At 38.5% G+C, this 17,426-nt stretch overlaps 1 protein-coding gene across 2 annotated transcripts in view; it reads left to right on the top strand.

Annotated features, from left to right (window-relative positions):
• tpd52 (tumor protein D52) overlaps positions 1–17,426 on the top strand; it is a 152,570-nt gene that overhangs the window by 91,688 nt on the left and 43,456 nt on the right. For both annotated transcript variants that reach the window (XM_072571334.1, XM_072571331.1), the window contains one exon: positions 3,010–3,191. In XM_072571334.1, the coding sequence (XP_072427435.1) occupies positions 3,010–3,191 (182 nt within the window). The remainder of the gene's footprint in view (positions 1–3,009; positions 3,192–17,426) is intronic.

Consider the following 17,426-nt stretch of genomic DNA (forward strand, 5'->3'; position numbering starts at 1 on the left):
TTAGGGCATGCCAGCATGGATTTTTTGAGGGAAAATTGTATTTAACTGACTTACTGGAAATTCTGTGAAGAAATAATTGTGAGGATTGATGTGTACATGGACTTCCAAAAGGCAATAGATATAGTGTCACAGAATAAACTTGCAAGAAAAGTGAGAGCTCTTGGAATAAAAGGGGACAGCAACTACATGGATACAAAATCTGGCTGAGTAATAGGAAACAGAGTAATGGTTAATGCATATGTTTTGGATCGAATGAAGGTGTTGTAGTTCACTGGAAAGCTGGTGGCTGAGAGGAGACCTGGTAGAGGTCTATACAATTATGCGAGGCATAGGTGGGAAAATGTGCGAGGGAAGTTTTTCATGCAGAGGGTGGTAGGAACCTGGAACGCACTGCCAGAAGAGGTGGTGGATGCAGGCACATTCATGACATATAAGAGGCTTCTGGATAATTACATGAATAGGCAGAGAGTAGAGGAATATGGACCCAATAAGGGCAGAAGGTTTGTTTTCTTAGTTTAGTTATGGCATGATGTTTGGCACAGGTTTGGAGGGCCGAAGGGTCTGTTTCCATGCTGTACTTCTCTTTTGTTCTTGTTGTTAGTGGAGCTCCCCAAAGGTTGGAATTGGACCCATGCTTTTCCTGATGCATATTAATGATCTGGATCTTGTGTACAAGAAAACAGTTTCAAAGTTTGCAGATGTTACAAAACTTAGAAGCATGTAAACTGAGAGGAGAATGTGTGTAGACCTTCAAAAGAATGTAGCTATTAGTGGAGTGGGCTGATAGATGGCAGATGATGGTCAGTGTGGAGTGGTATGAGGTGATATATTCTTACAGAACATGGAAAGATAGTATAAAATAAAGAGCACTAAACTAAGTGTTTTGCAAGAGGAGGAGAGATCTATGTGTTTATGTGCATAAGTCATGAAAGGGGCGGGACAGGTGGAGAGAGCAGTTAATAAAAACATACAACTTTTTAGCCGTCATTAATGGGAACATAAGGAATGAGAGAAGGAAGTTATACTGAACTTGTAAAAGACCCTACATAGATCTCAGCTGCACATTTGTGTACATTTTTGGGTGCCTGATTTCAGGAAGGATATGAGTGTATAAGAGATTGAAGAGATCTCTAGGTAGTTTTTATGACACATATGAAGGATTAGAGAATATTTTCCTTGCAGAGGAGAAGAGTTACGTTAGATATGATAGAAGATTTCAAAATCACAATGGTCTAAACTCTGTAGGTAGGGAGAAACTCTCCCCATTTGTAAAATGATTGAGAACTGGCACCAATTTAAGGTAACTTGCAGAAGAAGCAAATGTGAGGCAAGAGAAAAGCTTTTTCGGGTAAGTAGTTTGGGTCTGGAATACACTGCCTTGAAAGTATAGTGGAGGCATTTTCAATTAAAGCATTCAAGAGGACGTTAGATGGTTATTTGAGTTAAAGCAATGTAAGGGCTACGGAGAAAGGCAGAAGGATAGTGCTAAGGCATATTATTAATTTAGTGAGCTGGTGCAATTAAGATGGGCCAAATAGATTTCTCCTCCCTAACAATTAGATGTCACTTTGGCTCCTACCAAAGTGCTTTTTTTTTACACACAACATAAAGAATTGTGATACATTTTATTAGAATTATTTTTGCGTGACGATTTGCAGAAGACTTAGTTTCCCTAGCTAATACATAAGTCATCTTGATTCCAAAGGAAGCCATGACAGAATTTTCAAAAAGACACTCCAAAACTGTTGAGTTTTAGTCAGCATGTTATCAAACCTTGACTTTCTACAATTACAAACTAATAATACATGTTTCTCATTCTGTATTCCAATAAGTTGTCTTGCTAGCATGTATTTGGACGTTAGGATAGAAAGTCTCAGGAGAATGGTTACAGCACTGAAGGGAGCCATTCTACAATGTTATTTCTGTGTCTTTTTCCTGGAGATGGACTAGAATATTCACTCAAAAGTTTTGAAAATTATAGGTCTTGGTACTTAACTAGTTGACAGTAGGAATTATGGACTTTATTTAGATCTTTAGTTACAACTTTGGCCTAGAATTTGTGGTCAACAGTGAATCGATGGCATTCACCATTGATCTCAAAGAACACTCTTCACAGGGACCTAATCTGTCTCTTTTGCAACGATTTCTCCTTACCTGATGTCCAGTTTGAATCCAACGACAAGCTAAGGGGATCTTCTGGAACCTTGCAATAGTGACGTTGTGAAGCAAGACAAACTATGAAACAGAGCCAATTTTTACAAAGCAGGAGATAAAATCCACTGCATATCTTCACTTATGAAAAAAAATTGGCAGACATCAGGATAAGTTATTGAGATTTAGACACCGGATTAATGTAGAAGCTGAAATCAAGCTTTAAAAAATTCAAAATTATTTTCTTCCATAATGAAACTATCTTAATTTCTGCAAATATACAGTTTGCTTTCACAGCCGGTGAAGCTGTTTCATTCTTATTATGACCTTAAGTATGGTCGAAAAGTGAAGTTGAGGACGAGATACTGTCAACCACCTATTAAATGGCAGTCAGGCTCAAGGAGCTGAGTTGCTTCCTCCTGCTTAAAGTTCTTAACACTTTATATCATTAAGAACTCTGTTACACCCCATTCAACAGGTCTAACTGCTCCAGGGCTTTAACTGCAAGTTTAATAGCATAAAAAGGCAAGTTCTCATCAGTTCAAATCTGTGGGACTTCAGAATATCCTTTGGAGAAACGTAGAATCACTGACAGGAACTACTGGATTTCTGCATTTGACTGGGTATTTGCAGATTCCAGATAATGCTGATAGATTCAGAGGAGTCGTGAAAACGTGAGGTGTCAGTTTCATAATTGCTACACCTACCACAATGTCAGGGCTAATTTTTGTTGAAATTGATTTCATGGACAAAATATTGTTAAATATGACCTGAAAGAGTAGATTCAATTGAAATTATATTAATTATTAATACTTCCAAAATATTTATTTTTATAATGTCTTAATGTTTTTCTTTTAGGTGACTGCCCAGAAAATTGACTCATTTGCATCATTATTGAGACGCTCTCCTCTAATGCAGATGGGCCCGACCAAAGACAAAATAGTCATTGGTAAAATTTTCCATATTGTGGGTGATGATCTTTATATTGACTTTGGTGGCAAGTTTCATTGTGTGTGCAGAAGACCAGCAGTCGATGGAGAGTAAGTAGCTTTGAGCAAAGTACTGAAAGTATATTGGTTGATTTTAAACTAATGCACACATTTAAGATACAGTTCTAATTATTTGGTTACCTTAGTCCAATCTGGGTCAATTACCACTCATCAGCACCCTTTTCTGATAAGTATATTTGTTACTCTCTTCATATGTGGTATTTTTGTTATGTTTGGTGAAGTGCAAGAAGAAAAGTTTTAACAATATCTCGCATTATCAGCAATGTATAAGATATCTTTGCTTGTTTCTTCCCTTAGTCTCTGCAATGAATAGTTTCCCATTTGATAATTTCATTCTCCATCTCATTTTGCCATGCTCTCTCATCTGGGTTGACTGGCTCTTATCCTCTCTTATTCTCTCCTTTCATAAACTCCCGATTTCATATCCATGGCTGCCCTTTTTCCATTGCCATCTCAAGTAGTCTCATTACTCCTTTTGTATTACATTGCAAAAGCCATTTCTGATAACTTTTTATGTTTCATTTCTGCTCACATCGTCTTTCCATATCCCAATTCTACTTGCTTCTACCTCTATCCTTGAAAGAGCAAATTATAACTGTACTTTCAAAATGCCAATTGCTTAGCCTTGACCTTTGATCACTCTAATAATTTTGTAGCTATTGATTAACTCCTATTCACAAATTGCATCCTTGAGTCCTGGTCCCCAGTAGAATATTTACCCAACCTCTTCTGCATTCCAGGCAAACGTGAATGGACAACTGATTTCAATCACCTCCATTTACCGATGCCAGTTCTGCCCAAAACACTTAAAATATTCATCGGTCCTGTCTTCTGTTCATACAGCTCATTATTGCAGAAGAGAGCACACTGGAATACACAGAGCCCCAACTTCCTCTTAACAAAAACAGACGAAAACTAGAAGTGGTGGAGAAACTGAGAAGGTCCTATATCCCTCAATATTCAGGTCGCAATCCTTCCCATCATGCATCTTTGTAGTAGCTGTCAGATCATATTTGTTTAATCCAAGTGCAATCAATTCCTTTACTCTTGCAAATGCTATGTGCTATCTGATTTAGAGTCTTTGGTTTTATCTTTTTGTTATCTTTGTCACATATAGTCTTGACTGTTGGTGTATTCTTAGGTTTATTCTCTGCACATCTTTGCTGTTCTCTGACTCTCATTTCCTGTTTTACTAATTTGTTCTGCTGCCTTGCAGGTTGAGTCTGTGATTAAGAAAGCGAATGCAATGTTGTCACTTATCTCAAGAGGGTTGGAATATAAAAGCACCATTGTGCTACTGAGACTTTATAAAGCTCTGGTTAGGCCCCATTTGGAGTACTGTGTCCAGTTTTGGTCCCCACACCTCAGGAAGGACATACTGGCACTGGAACGTGTCCAGCGGAGATTCACACGGATGATCCCTGGAATGGTAGGTCTAACATATGAGGAACGGCTGAGGATCCTGGGATTGTATTCATTGGAGTTTAGAAGATTAAGGGGAGACTTAATAGAAACGTACAAGATAATACATGGCTTGGAAAGGGTGGATGCTAGGAAATTGTTTCCGTTAGGTGAGCAGACTAGGACCACTGGACACAGCCTTAAAACTAGAGGGGGTCAATTCAGAACAGAAATGCGGAGACATTTCTTCAGCCAGAGAGTGGTGGGCCTGTGGAATTCATTGTCACAGAGTGCAGAGTGCTAAATGTCTTCAAGGCAGAGATTGATAGATTCTTGTTGTCTCGGGGAATTAAGGGCTACGGGGAGAATGCGGGTAAGTGGAGTTGAAGTGCCCAGCAGCCATGATTGAATGGCGGAGTGGACTCGATGGGCCGAATGGTCTTACTTCCACTCCTATGTCTTATGGTCTTATGGTCTTCACTTGTGCCCTTGAACTGCAACAGCTACAAGATTAACCTCTCACCATCATTGTTTAGATAAATTCTTCCTACTTATCAAGTTATATGGTTTGCTAGAATGCTGGTACCAGCATAGTCCAGGTGCAAACTGCCCCAACTGTACAGTCCTCACTTTTCCTAGTACTGGTGCCAAAACCTCTCAAATTGGAACCCATTTCTCCCATACCAGCATCTGAATCATGTATTCATTTCACTAATCTTATATGCCTTCTGCCAAATGACATGTTGTGCAGGTAATAATCTGATTCTAATTATCCATGATTGATAATGTTCAGTTTGATACTTAGTTCCTCACGCTGTCAAAGCATAACCTCTTTCTTGGTCCTATCTCTGGCATTAGTATCTAGATAGATCATAATAACTGGGTGCACCACTCACATTCCAAAATACCACCTCTAAGTTCCTGTCCAGCCCTGAGCAGGAGACTTGAACCCTTACTTTTAGTTGACATTATAGTGTTCTGGACTCATAGTCTGGCCTGTACAGAAGATTGTTCATCTCCATCGTTATACTATCTTCAACTAGTACACTAACTATTTACTGTTTACTTGCAACCCCCTACCGATGCCACTTAAAAGGTATCCTGAACCAATATGCCCTGCTCAGCCTGCTCCTCATCCCTACAAAACTTGTTTGTATTCGCACAGGTAAACCCCTCAGACTTATAAGGTAATTGCACTGGCAGAGGCTCCGGCAGTAGATTATTGTCCAACTTTGCCTCACTGTGGTCACCCTATAGGCAGAATTGGACTTAACTATATTAAGGGACATGACTGCCTTCTGGAGCAAAGTGTGTCTCAGTTTCTCCTCCTTCCTGACAACTCTGCTTCAAATTCAACAATTCTGATATAAAGTTCCTGGAATTTTAGCCATTTGCTCTAGTTGTGTTTGCCCTGGACCACTTCCAGGTCCAGAATCCCTCACATACCACGGCTGCAACACTAAACCTGTCCCATTACTGTCTGTGTGTTATTTGTTAAATATAATTAATTTATACACTCGCATGATACTAATTGCTTTTCTTACAATTTTACTGTGTCTATTAAATGCTAATATCACTTAAAACTGTCTTCAGTTTGATAGTAAAGTTTTAGACCCTCCCTAACTCTAATGGCCTATTTACACAGCTACTTATTCAAAACACATGCAGGCTGATCAGCTTAATGGACTTGAAATGGCACTTTTTAAAAATTCTGACCCCTAGCAGTTGAAGTGGTGCTGTCCAAATAAGTTAGGGAAAGTAAAAGCACATTTTAATCCACCACTTCACCAAATTTTCATACAAACCAAACTTGCAAACTGTCCAGTCTATATTAGCTGCTCTCAATTCGTTTGGTGCATCTGTGTCATAGTCATGTTACAATTAGACATCATACTCCTCATTTGTCAGCAGCCTTATAATCACATGGTAAGTGCAAAAATACACGTTTAGAAAAACACTTGGGCCAATTTGAGAAATAACATATTCTGTGAAATTCTTTTCTGAATTCTCCATCTACTTCTGACGGCCATCAAAACTAGTTCAGAACATAGTGACCACCATAAATAGAATAACCCTAATTGTACAGTTATTTCCACTAAAAAAAAATGCTTAAGGCAAAATGCAGTTTACTGCCATACAGGCATTTTATTCGTATTAATTCCATCCCAGAGGGCAGTTAAGAGTTAACCACATTGTTGTAGTTCTGGAGTCTCATATAGTCCAGACCAGGTAAGGATGGCTGTTTTCTTCCTTAAAGGACATCAGTGAACCAGTTTTTGGAATCTGATGATATTGACTAGTACCAAGCACCGTGAAAGTCAAGGTGCAAAGTAATCAGTGCAAATAAATTCTGGCTCCTGGAAATGAGATGCTGCCAAATTAATCAATTTTAAGCTCAGAGTAAATGATAGCAGAGAAGGGAAAAAGATCTGCCTCTCTTAGCTTATACCTAAGTCATTACTGGACTTCTAAGATGTCAGGCTGAAGTGGTGCTCTCCAAATAGATTAGGGAATGCAATATCTCTTTCCCTCACTTCACCCAACTCCCACACTAACCAAAGACCCAGACTTTCTAGTCTGGTATCAGCTGCCCTCAGTTCATCTGATCAATTGTTATAAATATATGTATAAATGCCGGACCAGTTTGAGAGAAATGCAATTCTGGAAAATTTCACCTTGACCCTTAAAGGTAATTAAAACTAATTCTGGAGTACATCTCACAAAATCCTACCTATCTTTTGTAATACTGTGTTAGCAATTTGAATCCAGGAATTTGTCCAGTTTCTAAAGGCATCTGAATTGAAATGCATACATCCAATCATGTTACAGTTCATCTCCCTAGCATTGCGAAAACTGTTTTTGGTGTCTCAAAATGTGTGACTGTGATAAACAAATCTCTCCTCTTTCTCAACCTGCCTGCAACTTATTATGTGGTTACCTCACCAGTACCCTCATGATTTTTCTCAGTTGCTTAGCATTCATCTATTTACCAAACAGGTTCTCCTTACGACCTAAATTAGTATGTGGTGTGAGGAGGTGATGGCATAGTAGTGTTATCACTAGGCTGTTAATCCAGAGATCCAGGTACTTTTCTGGGCACTTGAGTTAAAATCACTCCTTGGCACATAATGTTGGCCATGCAACCATTACCAACTTAGAAGAAATCTGGTTCACTAATGTCCTTTAAAAAAGAAAAACTGGTCTGACCAAATGTGACTCCAGACCCTCAGCAATGTAGTTGTTGACACTTAACTGCCCACTGAGCAATAAGCGGGCTTAGCACCCTCATGCAGTGAATTAATGAATGGGAAAAAAAATTCTTATGCCCTTCCACGACATTAAAGAAGTTCATCAAATACGTTCAATCAAATTATGAGATAAGATAAACAATTATATAATTTTTTTTGTGTATTAGACATTTCAGTGCCGAAGAGAATAATATAATTTAAAAACATTCTAAGTACTACAAAGTTATCCAAAATTTGCTACATTATACCCTGTTGCGTGCCCAATCCAACTAACCCGTTACGCTGACATTGCTGAATTACTTGGTTTTGTAATTTCCAACACCTCAAGTTTAAAATTCTTTAATTCGTGCTTAGATTACGTCATACTCTCCACTTTGACACAGCACATTGTAAGCATGAGATTTTTCTGCAATTAAAGCATGGAAAAATAAGTTTCTCATAGATTTTGTAACCAAGCATCTTTATTAGTCGAATGCGTCTACTTTTGAGCTGAATTCAGTTCCTATCTACTAAGGGGCAGTTCGGAGCAGCACTAATATATGCCGAACCTTCTACCTAGTGTAAAGGTGTTTTAAGAAATTTCACTTTCTAATCATAGGTTTTTGAATTTTGCAGATTATTACAGTACAATTTTTGTTATCATTAGTTAGTAACATTAATTTATGGCCAGCTATTAAGCAGATAGGAAAGGGTTACAATCTATGGTTGAGCTGAAGGATTCAAATTAGCAGTTAACTCAGGCAAGTAAAAGTGGCTTTATACTTAAAGAGATGACTTTAGACTTCTTTGCTGGCCTATCACACGCACTGAACGTTGTGCTGGCTGGAGGTAGGAGTAAAAGGCTTTTCTTATGATTGCACTTCCTAGACTATTTAGTCCGCATTCAGAAGAGAACAGTGGCTGCAGACAAAAGCTGTATACACTGTACAAACAGAGCACCAAAGCAGCAGTACACTGACTCATTCTTCGCTGTGTGTGAGAACTGAGGGGGACTCTATTCAGTGCCTTTGTGCTAGTGTCTGTCAACAGCACTGTTTGAGGCAATGGCTATTGTGTTTGCCAATGTTTCTTATTGACCTATGTCTCAGCTTGTAATGTTCCCAGGGTTGGACCTGTGAGTGAAAGAATATTTGGAAAGGGTAATAGTGGACCAAATGCATTTCAGAGTACTCTCAACTGAACTATTAAATCTGAACTACGGTTTGCAGTAATGCAAGCAGGTAATTATATAGTCACAGCTGCAGTACACAATAATGTCTTTTGACATCTGATAATTACTTCTTAAAAAGATTTACCTTGTGGTTTGGTATGTCAGTTTTCTTTGTTAGTACTAATGATATTGCCAGGAAATAGGCAATGAGTTTTGTTGGCAAGTCAGAAGCATGGAAACTTTTTAGAAATTATTATATTTATAATTAAAATGTTAGTATTTTTTATATTGTCTTCAATGGTATAAATTCAGTAGTTAATTTGACTTTCTTACTAACTGTACTTGACCTTGGCTAAGTGCCAAAGTCTGTTCATATTGGTTTTAGATTCAACTGCGAGAATTCTTGTGGCTTTATGCATCTTGGCTGTATACTTAGCAATGCCTGTGGCCTTTCCTACCTTTTCTGGGAAAGAACAAACCAACCCGAATACTAAGCAAAACATGGCGTTTCTCCCATCAGGCTTTCCAGTTGTGTTGAAGGTCTCTGTCAAAGGTGTAGCTTTGTAGTGATTCACTACACTTACCACACAATTACAGTCAATTTTCCTAAAGTTTGCAGCTGGTCAGTACCAAGTAGCGGGAAACTACACATTCCATACAAAAGGTTGAGGATTTTCACCTCTGAAGATTGTATAAACCTGTTGCTGTCTCTCCACATTGCCAAATAATCAACGGCATCAAGTATAATTCTCTGCAGTGAAAATGTATTAACTTCTGTTTCAAAGAAACTGACTAGTTTGTTTGGTATAATTTAATCTTTACATTTGTTATAGAATGAGCAAAAGCAATAGATGTTTTAGCAAAATTGGAAAAGCATGCAGTTTTTCATGTTTTAATTTTAAGTATTTTTAGAATTTTCCATTATAGAACTTTGCCTTTCAATTTTCCCATGGTGTTGGATGCTATTTGAGACAGTAATTCAAAAGTTCTGTTACCATTATATCTTGCATGTCAAATAAATTTCTTGTTATTTTTAAACTTTTAGTGAACTAGTTTCATGAACTTTTTTTTATAATTTGTTAATGGGATATCGGTTAGATCAGCATTGTTGTCAATGTCTAATTGCAGTTAAGAAAATGGTGGCAAACTGCCTTGTTGAACCATTGCAGTCCTTGGAATGTAGGTATGCCCACAATACTATGAGGAAGACAAAGTTAAAAATCATATAACACCAGGTTATAGTCCAACAGGTTTAATTGGAAGCACACTCGCTTTCAGAGCGCTGCTCCTTTATCAGGTGTTTGTGGAGGACACAATTGTAAGGCACAGAATTTATAGCAAAGGTTTATAGTGTGATGTAACTGAAATTACACATTGAAAAATACCTTGATTGTCTGTCAAGGTATTTTTCAATGTCTAATTTCAGTTACATCACACTGTAAACTTTTGCTATAAATTCTGTGCCTTACAATTGTGTCCTCCACAACCAACTGATGAAGGAGCGGCACTCCGAAAGCTAATGTGCTTCCAATTTAACCTGTTGGACTATAACCTGGTGTTGTGTGATTTTTAACTTTGTACACACCAGTCCAACACTGGCAATTCCAAATCATAAGGAAGACAGTTTCAGGGCTTTGACCTAGCAACTTTGAATGGATGGTGATATAGTTCAAGATTATGTGTAGCCTGGACGGAACCTTACAGAAAGTGGTGTTCCTATGTATCTGCAGTCATTGTCCTATGTAGAAAATTCAGGTTTGGAAAGTGCTATTGAGGAAAAAGGGATTTTTGTTAGCTAACTTGATCACCATGAACTTCTAACATTTTAACATGATGGTCCCTTCATCTGCTTGATCAGCAGCCACTACTGTCTGAGCAGAAATATTTCCTAATGGAGCATGCTGGTTCGGCCAGCATTCATTGCCCATGCCTCATTGCCCAGAGGCAGGTAAAGTAGTTGAGATTCAACCACATTGTTGTGGGTGTGGAGTCACATGTCCTTCCCTAAAGGACATTAGTGAACCAGATGGGATTTTCTGACAATCAGCAATGGATTCATAATAATCATTTTACTCTTAATTCTAGATTTTTAATGAATTCGATTTCCACCATCTGCAGTGGTGGTTTTGAACCCGGGTCCCCAGAGTGTGACCTGGGTCTTTGGATTAGCAGTCCAATGATAATACCACTAGGCCAATGCCTCCCTCTCAATCTGATAAGTTCAGTCGTAGAAAAGTTTTAAAAGGTGTAACAGGAAGCCAAGAGTAAAGAAAAGGGCAGAACTGAGGGGATGACTTAAGCATACCAACATGAACTGGCTACAATGAGACAGTGTCAGCATGAGGGAAGAAATTATGCTTTGAACTGGGGTAAGGTGGGTTAGATCTAAGCTCTGAAATCAGTCTACTCTTGTTCATCAGCAAAGTGATGAAAGAGGTCATTAACAGTGCTGTCAAAAAAACACTTGCTTAAGTGATGCGCAGTTTGGGTCCCAGCAGATCTGCTCAGTTCCTAATCTCACCATAGCCTTGATTCAAATGTGCACAATTTCAGAGGTCCACCCACATGTGACTGAGTGTGACATCAAGGGACAAGGGAAGGTTGTTGTGGTTGTTAAAGTTCATTCTTCACAGCTCCAGGACATTGCAACTAGTGTTCCTCATGATGGTGTCCTGTCCCAACCATCTTCAGCTGTTTCATAAAGGACCTTCCCTCAATCAAAACGTCAGAATTGGGCATATTCACTGATGTAAAGCTCACATCATTTTATTTTTCTTTATTTTGGATTGTGGATCAAAAGGAGAAAAGGATGCTAATTTAAGCTGTGGGAACTAGAAAAAGTTGAATTGGTGAATTGAGAAAACTTGGAATGAAGATAATCAGAGATCAGAAGGACTTTGATCAAGCAAAAGGATATGTAACTGAATCCTGTGGATTGGAGTTATTGAGCTGTATTCCTTATTTTTTCTCCCCATAACACATTTATTTTCATTGTTTGCATCACTCTGCATATATATGTAGGGATTTGAGCAGGTGTAGAGTTTAATACAAAAAGTTATAAGTTGATGTTATATTTGTGGTTAGAACTGATTTATTTGTAATGAACAATAGTTTCTTGATAAATAGAAAAACCTGATCAGTGTATTCTGTTAACCTGAGTTTGTGAGGGAGGTAAAGTGGGGACTTTGAATAATTTGATTTTAACTTTTGTGACAATCTGGAAATAGTTGACCCTGAGAGTCAGCACACTTTCCTGAGTGGATCATGACAGTGAAAACTGTACCGTGTTCAATGACATTCAGGATGACTCAGATACTGAAGTACTCCATCTTCAAAAGCAGCGAGGCTTAAACAAAATGTTGGTTTGTGCTGACAAGTGGCAAGCAACATTTGTGCCACATGAGTGGTAGACAATGGTGATCTTCAGAGAGAACTCAACCATCTCCCCTTGACATTCAATGGCATTACTATCTCCTAAACTGGACTACTTCTATAAATACTGTGGCCACAAGGGCATGACAGAGGCTAGGAATTCTGCAGTAAGTAACTCTCCTTCTGACAATTCAAAATTTGTCCACCATCTACAAGGCATAACTCAAGATTATAATGGAACACTACCCAATTTCCTGGATGACTGCAGTTCCAAAAACACTCAAGAAGTTTGACACCATCCGTGATAATGCTGCCCACTTGATTGTCAGCACAACCACAAATGTTCATACCCTTCAACACCAATGCTCAGCAGCAGCAGTATGTACCATCTGCAAGGTGCACTACAGAAATTCACCAAGACTCCTTAGACTACACTTTCCAAACCTACAACCACTACTATCTAGAATGACAAGAACAGCAGATACTTGGGAATACCACACCTATAACCATCCTGACTTGTAAATACTTTGCCGTTTCTTCAGTGTCACTGGGTCAAAGATTTGGAACTCACTCCCTAATAAATTGCAGAGGTTCAAGAAGGCAGCCATCAGCCTCTTGATTGCAACTAGGGAAGTGCAATAGTGAACTGCCATGGCATCCACATCCCATGAATGAATTTGGAAAGTGTTTCATCTTGAACTAGCGGAGTCGAAGAAAACTGTCACCTTAAACTTTAGGGTGGAGAAATAATTCCTATTGAATTAGTGGGTGCTTTATATTGAAATAAAATCGTGAGAGGCGTAGCATTCTGCCAAATGAAATGGAAGGGTTTGAAGAGCCTGGGGTTTCATAAATTGGATATAAAGTGTATTGGAAGCTCAAAGTGAAAGACTTGCTGTGGAATTTGCAATAAGCCCACTGACTGTATTTGCTACCTTATTGTGATGATGCTGCTCCATTAACAAAGTTACGTTGTCCTTGGCTTTTTCAAAAGTGTTGTACAAGGCAGAGTTGCCAAAATGTCTGGGTTGATCTACGAGAAGAAGCTTTTAAGTTTTTAAAAAAAAAACTTACAATGAAAGGGAAGTGGCTAGTTCTCCCAGCCCAACTTTACTCTGGTTTGGTTTGGCTTTGGTTTTCGCAGTCTGGTTGCTCAGAGCAAGCAAGCTGTCAGTCAGTGTTTTGAGGCTGCTGGTCAAAGAAAGAGTTACATGGAATAAGGTGTTCCATGCTGAACCTCTCTGCCATCTCCACCTCTCCTGTAAGCTCCTGTGTTTGATTTTACCTTTTTTGTTGTATGGGGACGTACACATATTTAATACAGCATCATTAAGTTGGGGTAGTCTGTTGGGTTTTCGGATAGGTTAAATTATTCTGTATTCTGTTCTCTTTTATGTGTGTTTCATTTGGTACTCTAAATAAGTTCTGTTTTGTTTAAAACCGAGGAGTTTTGACCAGCTTCACTCCTGGAATATCCACTTTACGTCTGCTGAAAATAACACATGCACGCATACACACACACACCTCCCACACTCCCACCCACACACATACTGTTTCACAGGCTTATACTCAATCACACTCTGACACACTTTACCAAGCATGCACATACACAAACATATACTTTCTGATGTGCACTCACATGTTGTCTGTCTGTCTCTGTCTCTCATGTTTGCATACAAGTCTATGGGGTGAGTTTGTGCACTTTTTGACCAAAACAGAATACAATCTGCAGTCAGTCAACCCATGTAATATTTTATCAATTCCTACTTTGTAAATAGAACCAGTCTGACTCAAGATTGTGATACAGAGAGACTCTAACCTCATACCCTTAATGCATTGTCTAAGCTGACATGTCACTTTCTTTATAAAATTGTAAGTTATCTCGAGAATGTGACTTAAAAGAAGTTCTGGGGTTTACATATTAATGAACCAAAACCTTCAACCCATTATATATAAAAAAAGAAAGACTTAGCAATATAGGTTTGTTTAATATATCATTTCAGTTGCATGACACTATAATCTTTTGCTATTAATTCTGTCTTATGATCCTGTTCCACAGCTACCTGATGAAGGAACAGCACTCTGAAAGCTAATGCTTTCAAATAAACGTGTTGGACTGTAACCTGGTGTTATGTGCATTTTAACTTTGTTTTAATCAGGCACTATACACCTTTCAGACTAAACATGAAGTCCAACAAATTCTGATTATAACGTCTGCATCTGTTTATGCAGCATCTATTATTAATAATTCTGTCTTGTTTATATCTTCAGTTTTGTTTTTTGTTTCTTTGTCCATAGCCATCTCCTTTTGTCTCACACATCAGCTGATTTGCTTTTGTTCTCTCCAGGCTTCCGCCTCATCATAGACCTGCTCTTTAGTTCACCCTCTGCTATTTAGCTGCTCCCTTTTATATAAGGAAATATTTGACCAGTTGGGCCGCAAGGATCCCTACTGGCAAAACTGAAGTCAGTGGGATCAGCAGGAAACTGTTTGGACTGATACTAACCAAAAGGGAAAATGGTAATGTTGGATGGCAATCATTCCCATGCACGCACCCTCTCACAGACAGGCATATACTCACACCCATGCAAACATGAGAACAAGCTTCTCTCTCTCTCTCTCTCTCTCTCTCCTTTCTCCCTCCCTCGCATGCGTGCACACATATAAGTCTCGGGGTTGAATTTGCATAATTGCTTTTGCAGATACATTATTTTGTTCAACAAACACACAATCTGTCAGCAGTCAATTTTTTTTATAATCCGTATGACATTTTATAAATTCCTACTTTAGAAGTAGAACCAGTCTGACTCAAGATTGGAATATGTACAGACTCTAATCTCGCACCTTTAATGCATTGTTTGAGCTGAGCGACGATGTCACCTTTTTGTTATAAAACTTTAAGTTATCTCAGGAATGTGACTTGAAAGAAGTTCTGGAATTTACATATTAATGAATCGAAACCTGCAACCCATTCTAAAAGATGGTAAGACTTAACAGCAATCTAGGTTTGTTCAATATATTGCATTAATTTTATGACACTGATCTTTTGTTATAAATTCTGTGTCCTATGATCCTACTCCATTAGCTGCCTGACGAAGGAGCAGCACTCTGAAAGCTTGTATTTCCAAATAAACCCGTTGGATTGCAATCTGGTATTTGTGATTTTTTAGCTTTGTCCATCCCAGACCAAAACCGGCACCTCTACATCATTCTCTGTGTCAACAGTTTTCCCGATCGTCAGTGTCAATTGTTGTTCATTTAAGAATGGAATAGGGATGAAGGACTGAATGCTGCCTCCTGTGTTTGTTGTTTATTCTTTCATGGGTATGGACATTATTGGCAATGCCAGCATTTGTTGCCCATCCTTAATTGTTTTTAAGAGCGTGGTGATGAACCCCTGTACATCACCTGGTGTAGATGCATCTGTAGGAAGGAAGTTCCAGGTTTTTGATGAACTAACAAAAATATAGTTGTAACTCAGGATTATGTGTGTTACATGATGACAGTGATTGCCAGGAACTCAGAATAAAAATGGTGCTGATTATATGATCCTGCAACAATTTCTAATTCAGTAAGTTATTGTACTTTTCACCATTTGTTGATGTCAATTAAAGCCCATGGCATGTGCACAGATCCTCCTTATGAGAATATCAATTTGGTCTCTTGATCAGCTGCTATAAGGATCTACCAGATGGCAGTGACTGACTGATTCAGACTAAAATTCAGTTCAGTGAAAGGAAAAGAACAAACAGGTTCTAGGCCTGAAAGAAATGTGAAACTGGGGGTGTATGGTGTTCAGGGCACCAGCCTGCATTGTTTCAGCCTGGGAAAGAATGTCAAGGCTAGCAGGAAGACCACAGCAAATGAAATGATGTCTTGTTCAGTGCTACTAACCTCAATTCTGCGGAGGCAGTCTGTCTCTAATGGAATTAAGTTTGAGCTGTGTTTCATGTGTTCGATGCCGTCACCTGACTTTTTTTCATTTTGACCAATTTGCTTTGTTGTTTTTACTGAAGCGTTTTTTGTGGAGGGGGTGGTGGTGATTAAATGGCAATGCCACAACAAAAACTAATTAGAGATGAAACATTTATATAAAAAAAAATTGGCCTTGCATATTTTTGATATTCCTAGATAAAATGGATAATTAACTTGTAACCAAAGCCACTGATTGGGTTTAAGAGCTGGGACAAACTTCAAATTTAGCAAAAAGGAAATTACTAAATTATTCTCCACCACAAATGTGTGGAATAGGTTTAAAAAGAGTAAATGAAAACCAGTAACAACAAATCTGTTTATGGTATGTAATGGAAGTCTAATTATAATGTCTTCCAATCTACACTTTCTGTTCTGTGCTACTTCTTCCTCAGTTTAATAAGAGTTTATTGATTATATTGTTCTGACTGTAACAAAGGTAAACTATCCCTCTGTCTTTTTTGACAGCTTTATATGCAGTTGATCATTCATCCTTTTTAACGCCCCTCTACTGCCTTACATCTGGGAGGACTAATGTCACCTTTGTTTCAGTCCTATGTTTCTAATCATTTCCAGATTATCGCCTGCAGTAGTTTGCCCTCTTGCTGTTGAATCATTACATCTGGAGCTTTCAATCCTTGGCCTCATCATATTTATCATCTACACGCTGCCCTTTGGTGACATCATCCAAAAGTACAGAATTCATTTTCATATGTGTATTAACGATACCCATTCCACCTTACTATCACTTCTGTCAACTCCTCGACTACCACTAAATTCAGACTGCTTCTCTGGCACCTACTACCGATGGAGCAAAAAATTGCTTCCAATTACAATATTGAGAAGGCAGAAACCAGTATTTTCATACCCCTGACGACTGACTCCATTTTCCTGCCTACCATGGTTTGAGACTAAAAGCAGTGATTCAGTTCTTAGCATTTTTGCCTTTGTGACAGTTTTGGCTTCAAGTTGAGGATTTAGGCTCAAAGATTAAGGCAGACATTCTAGTGCAGTACTTTGTCTTTGCCAGTGCAGCACACAATCTTCCAGCATTACATTGAGTCCCCAAGGTTCCTGATCTGGTGGATATGAAGAAGAGCTGTCCCTGTTTCCCTGCCTCA

This window comes from Chiloscyllium punctatum, chromosome 5 (assembly GCF_047496795.1).
Source record: "Chiloscyllium punctatum isolate Juve2018m chromosome 5, sChiPun1.3, whole genome shotgun sequence".
Taxonomy (NCBI): domain Eukaryota; kingdom Metazoa; phylum Chordata; class Chondrichthyes; order Orectolobiformes; family Hemiscylliidae; genus Chiloscyllium; species Chiloscyllium punctatum.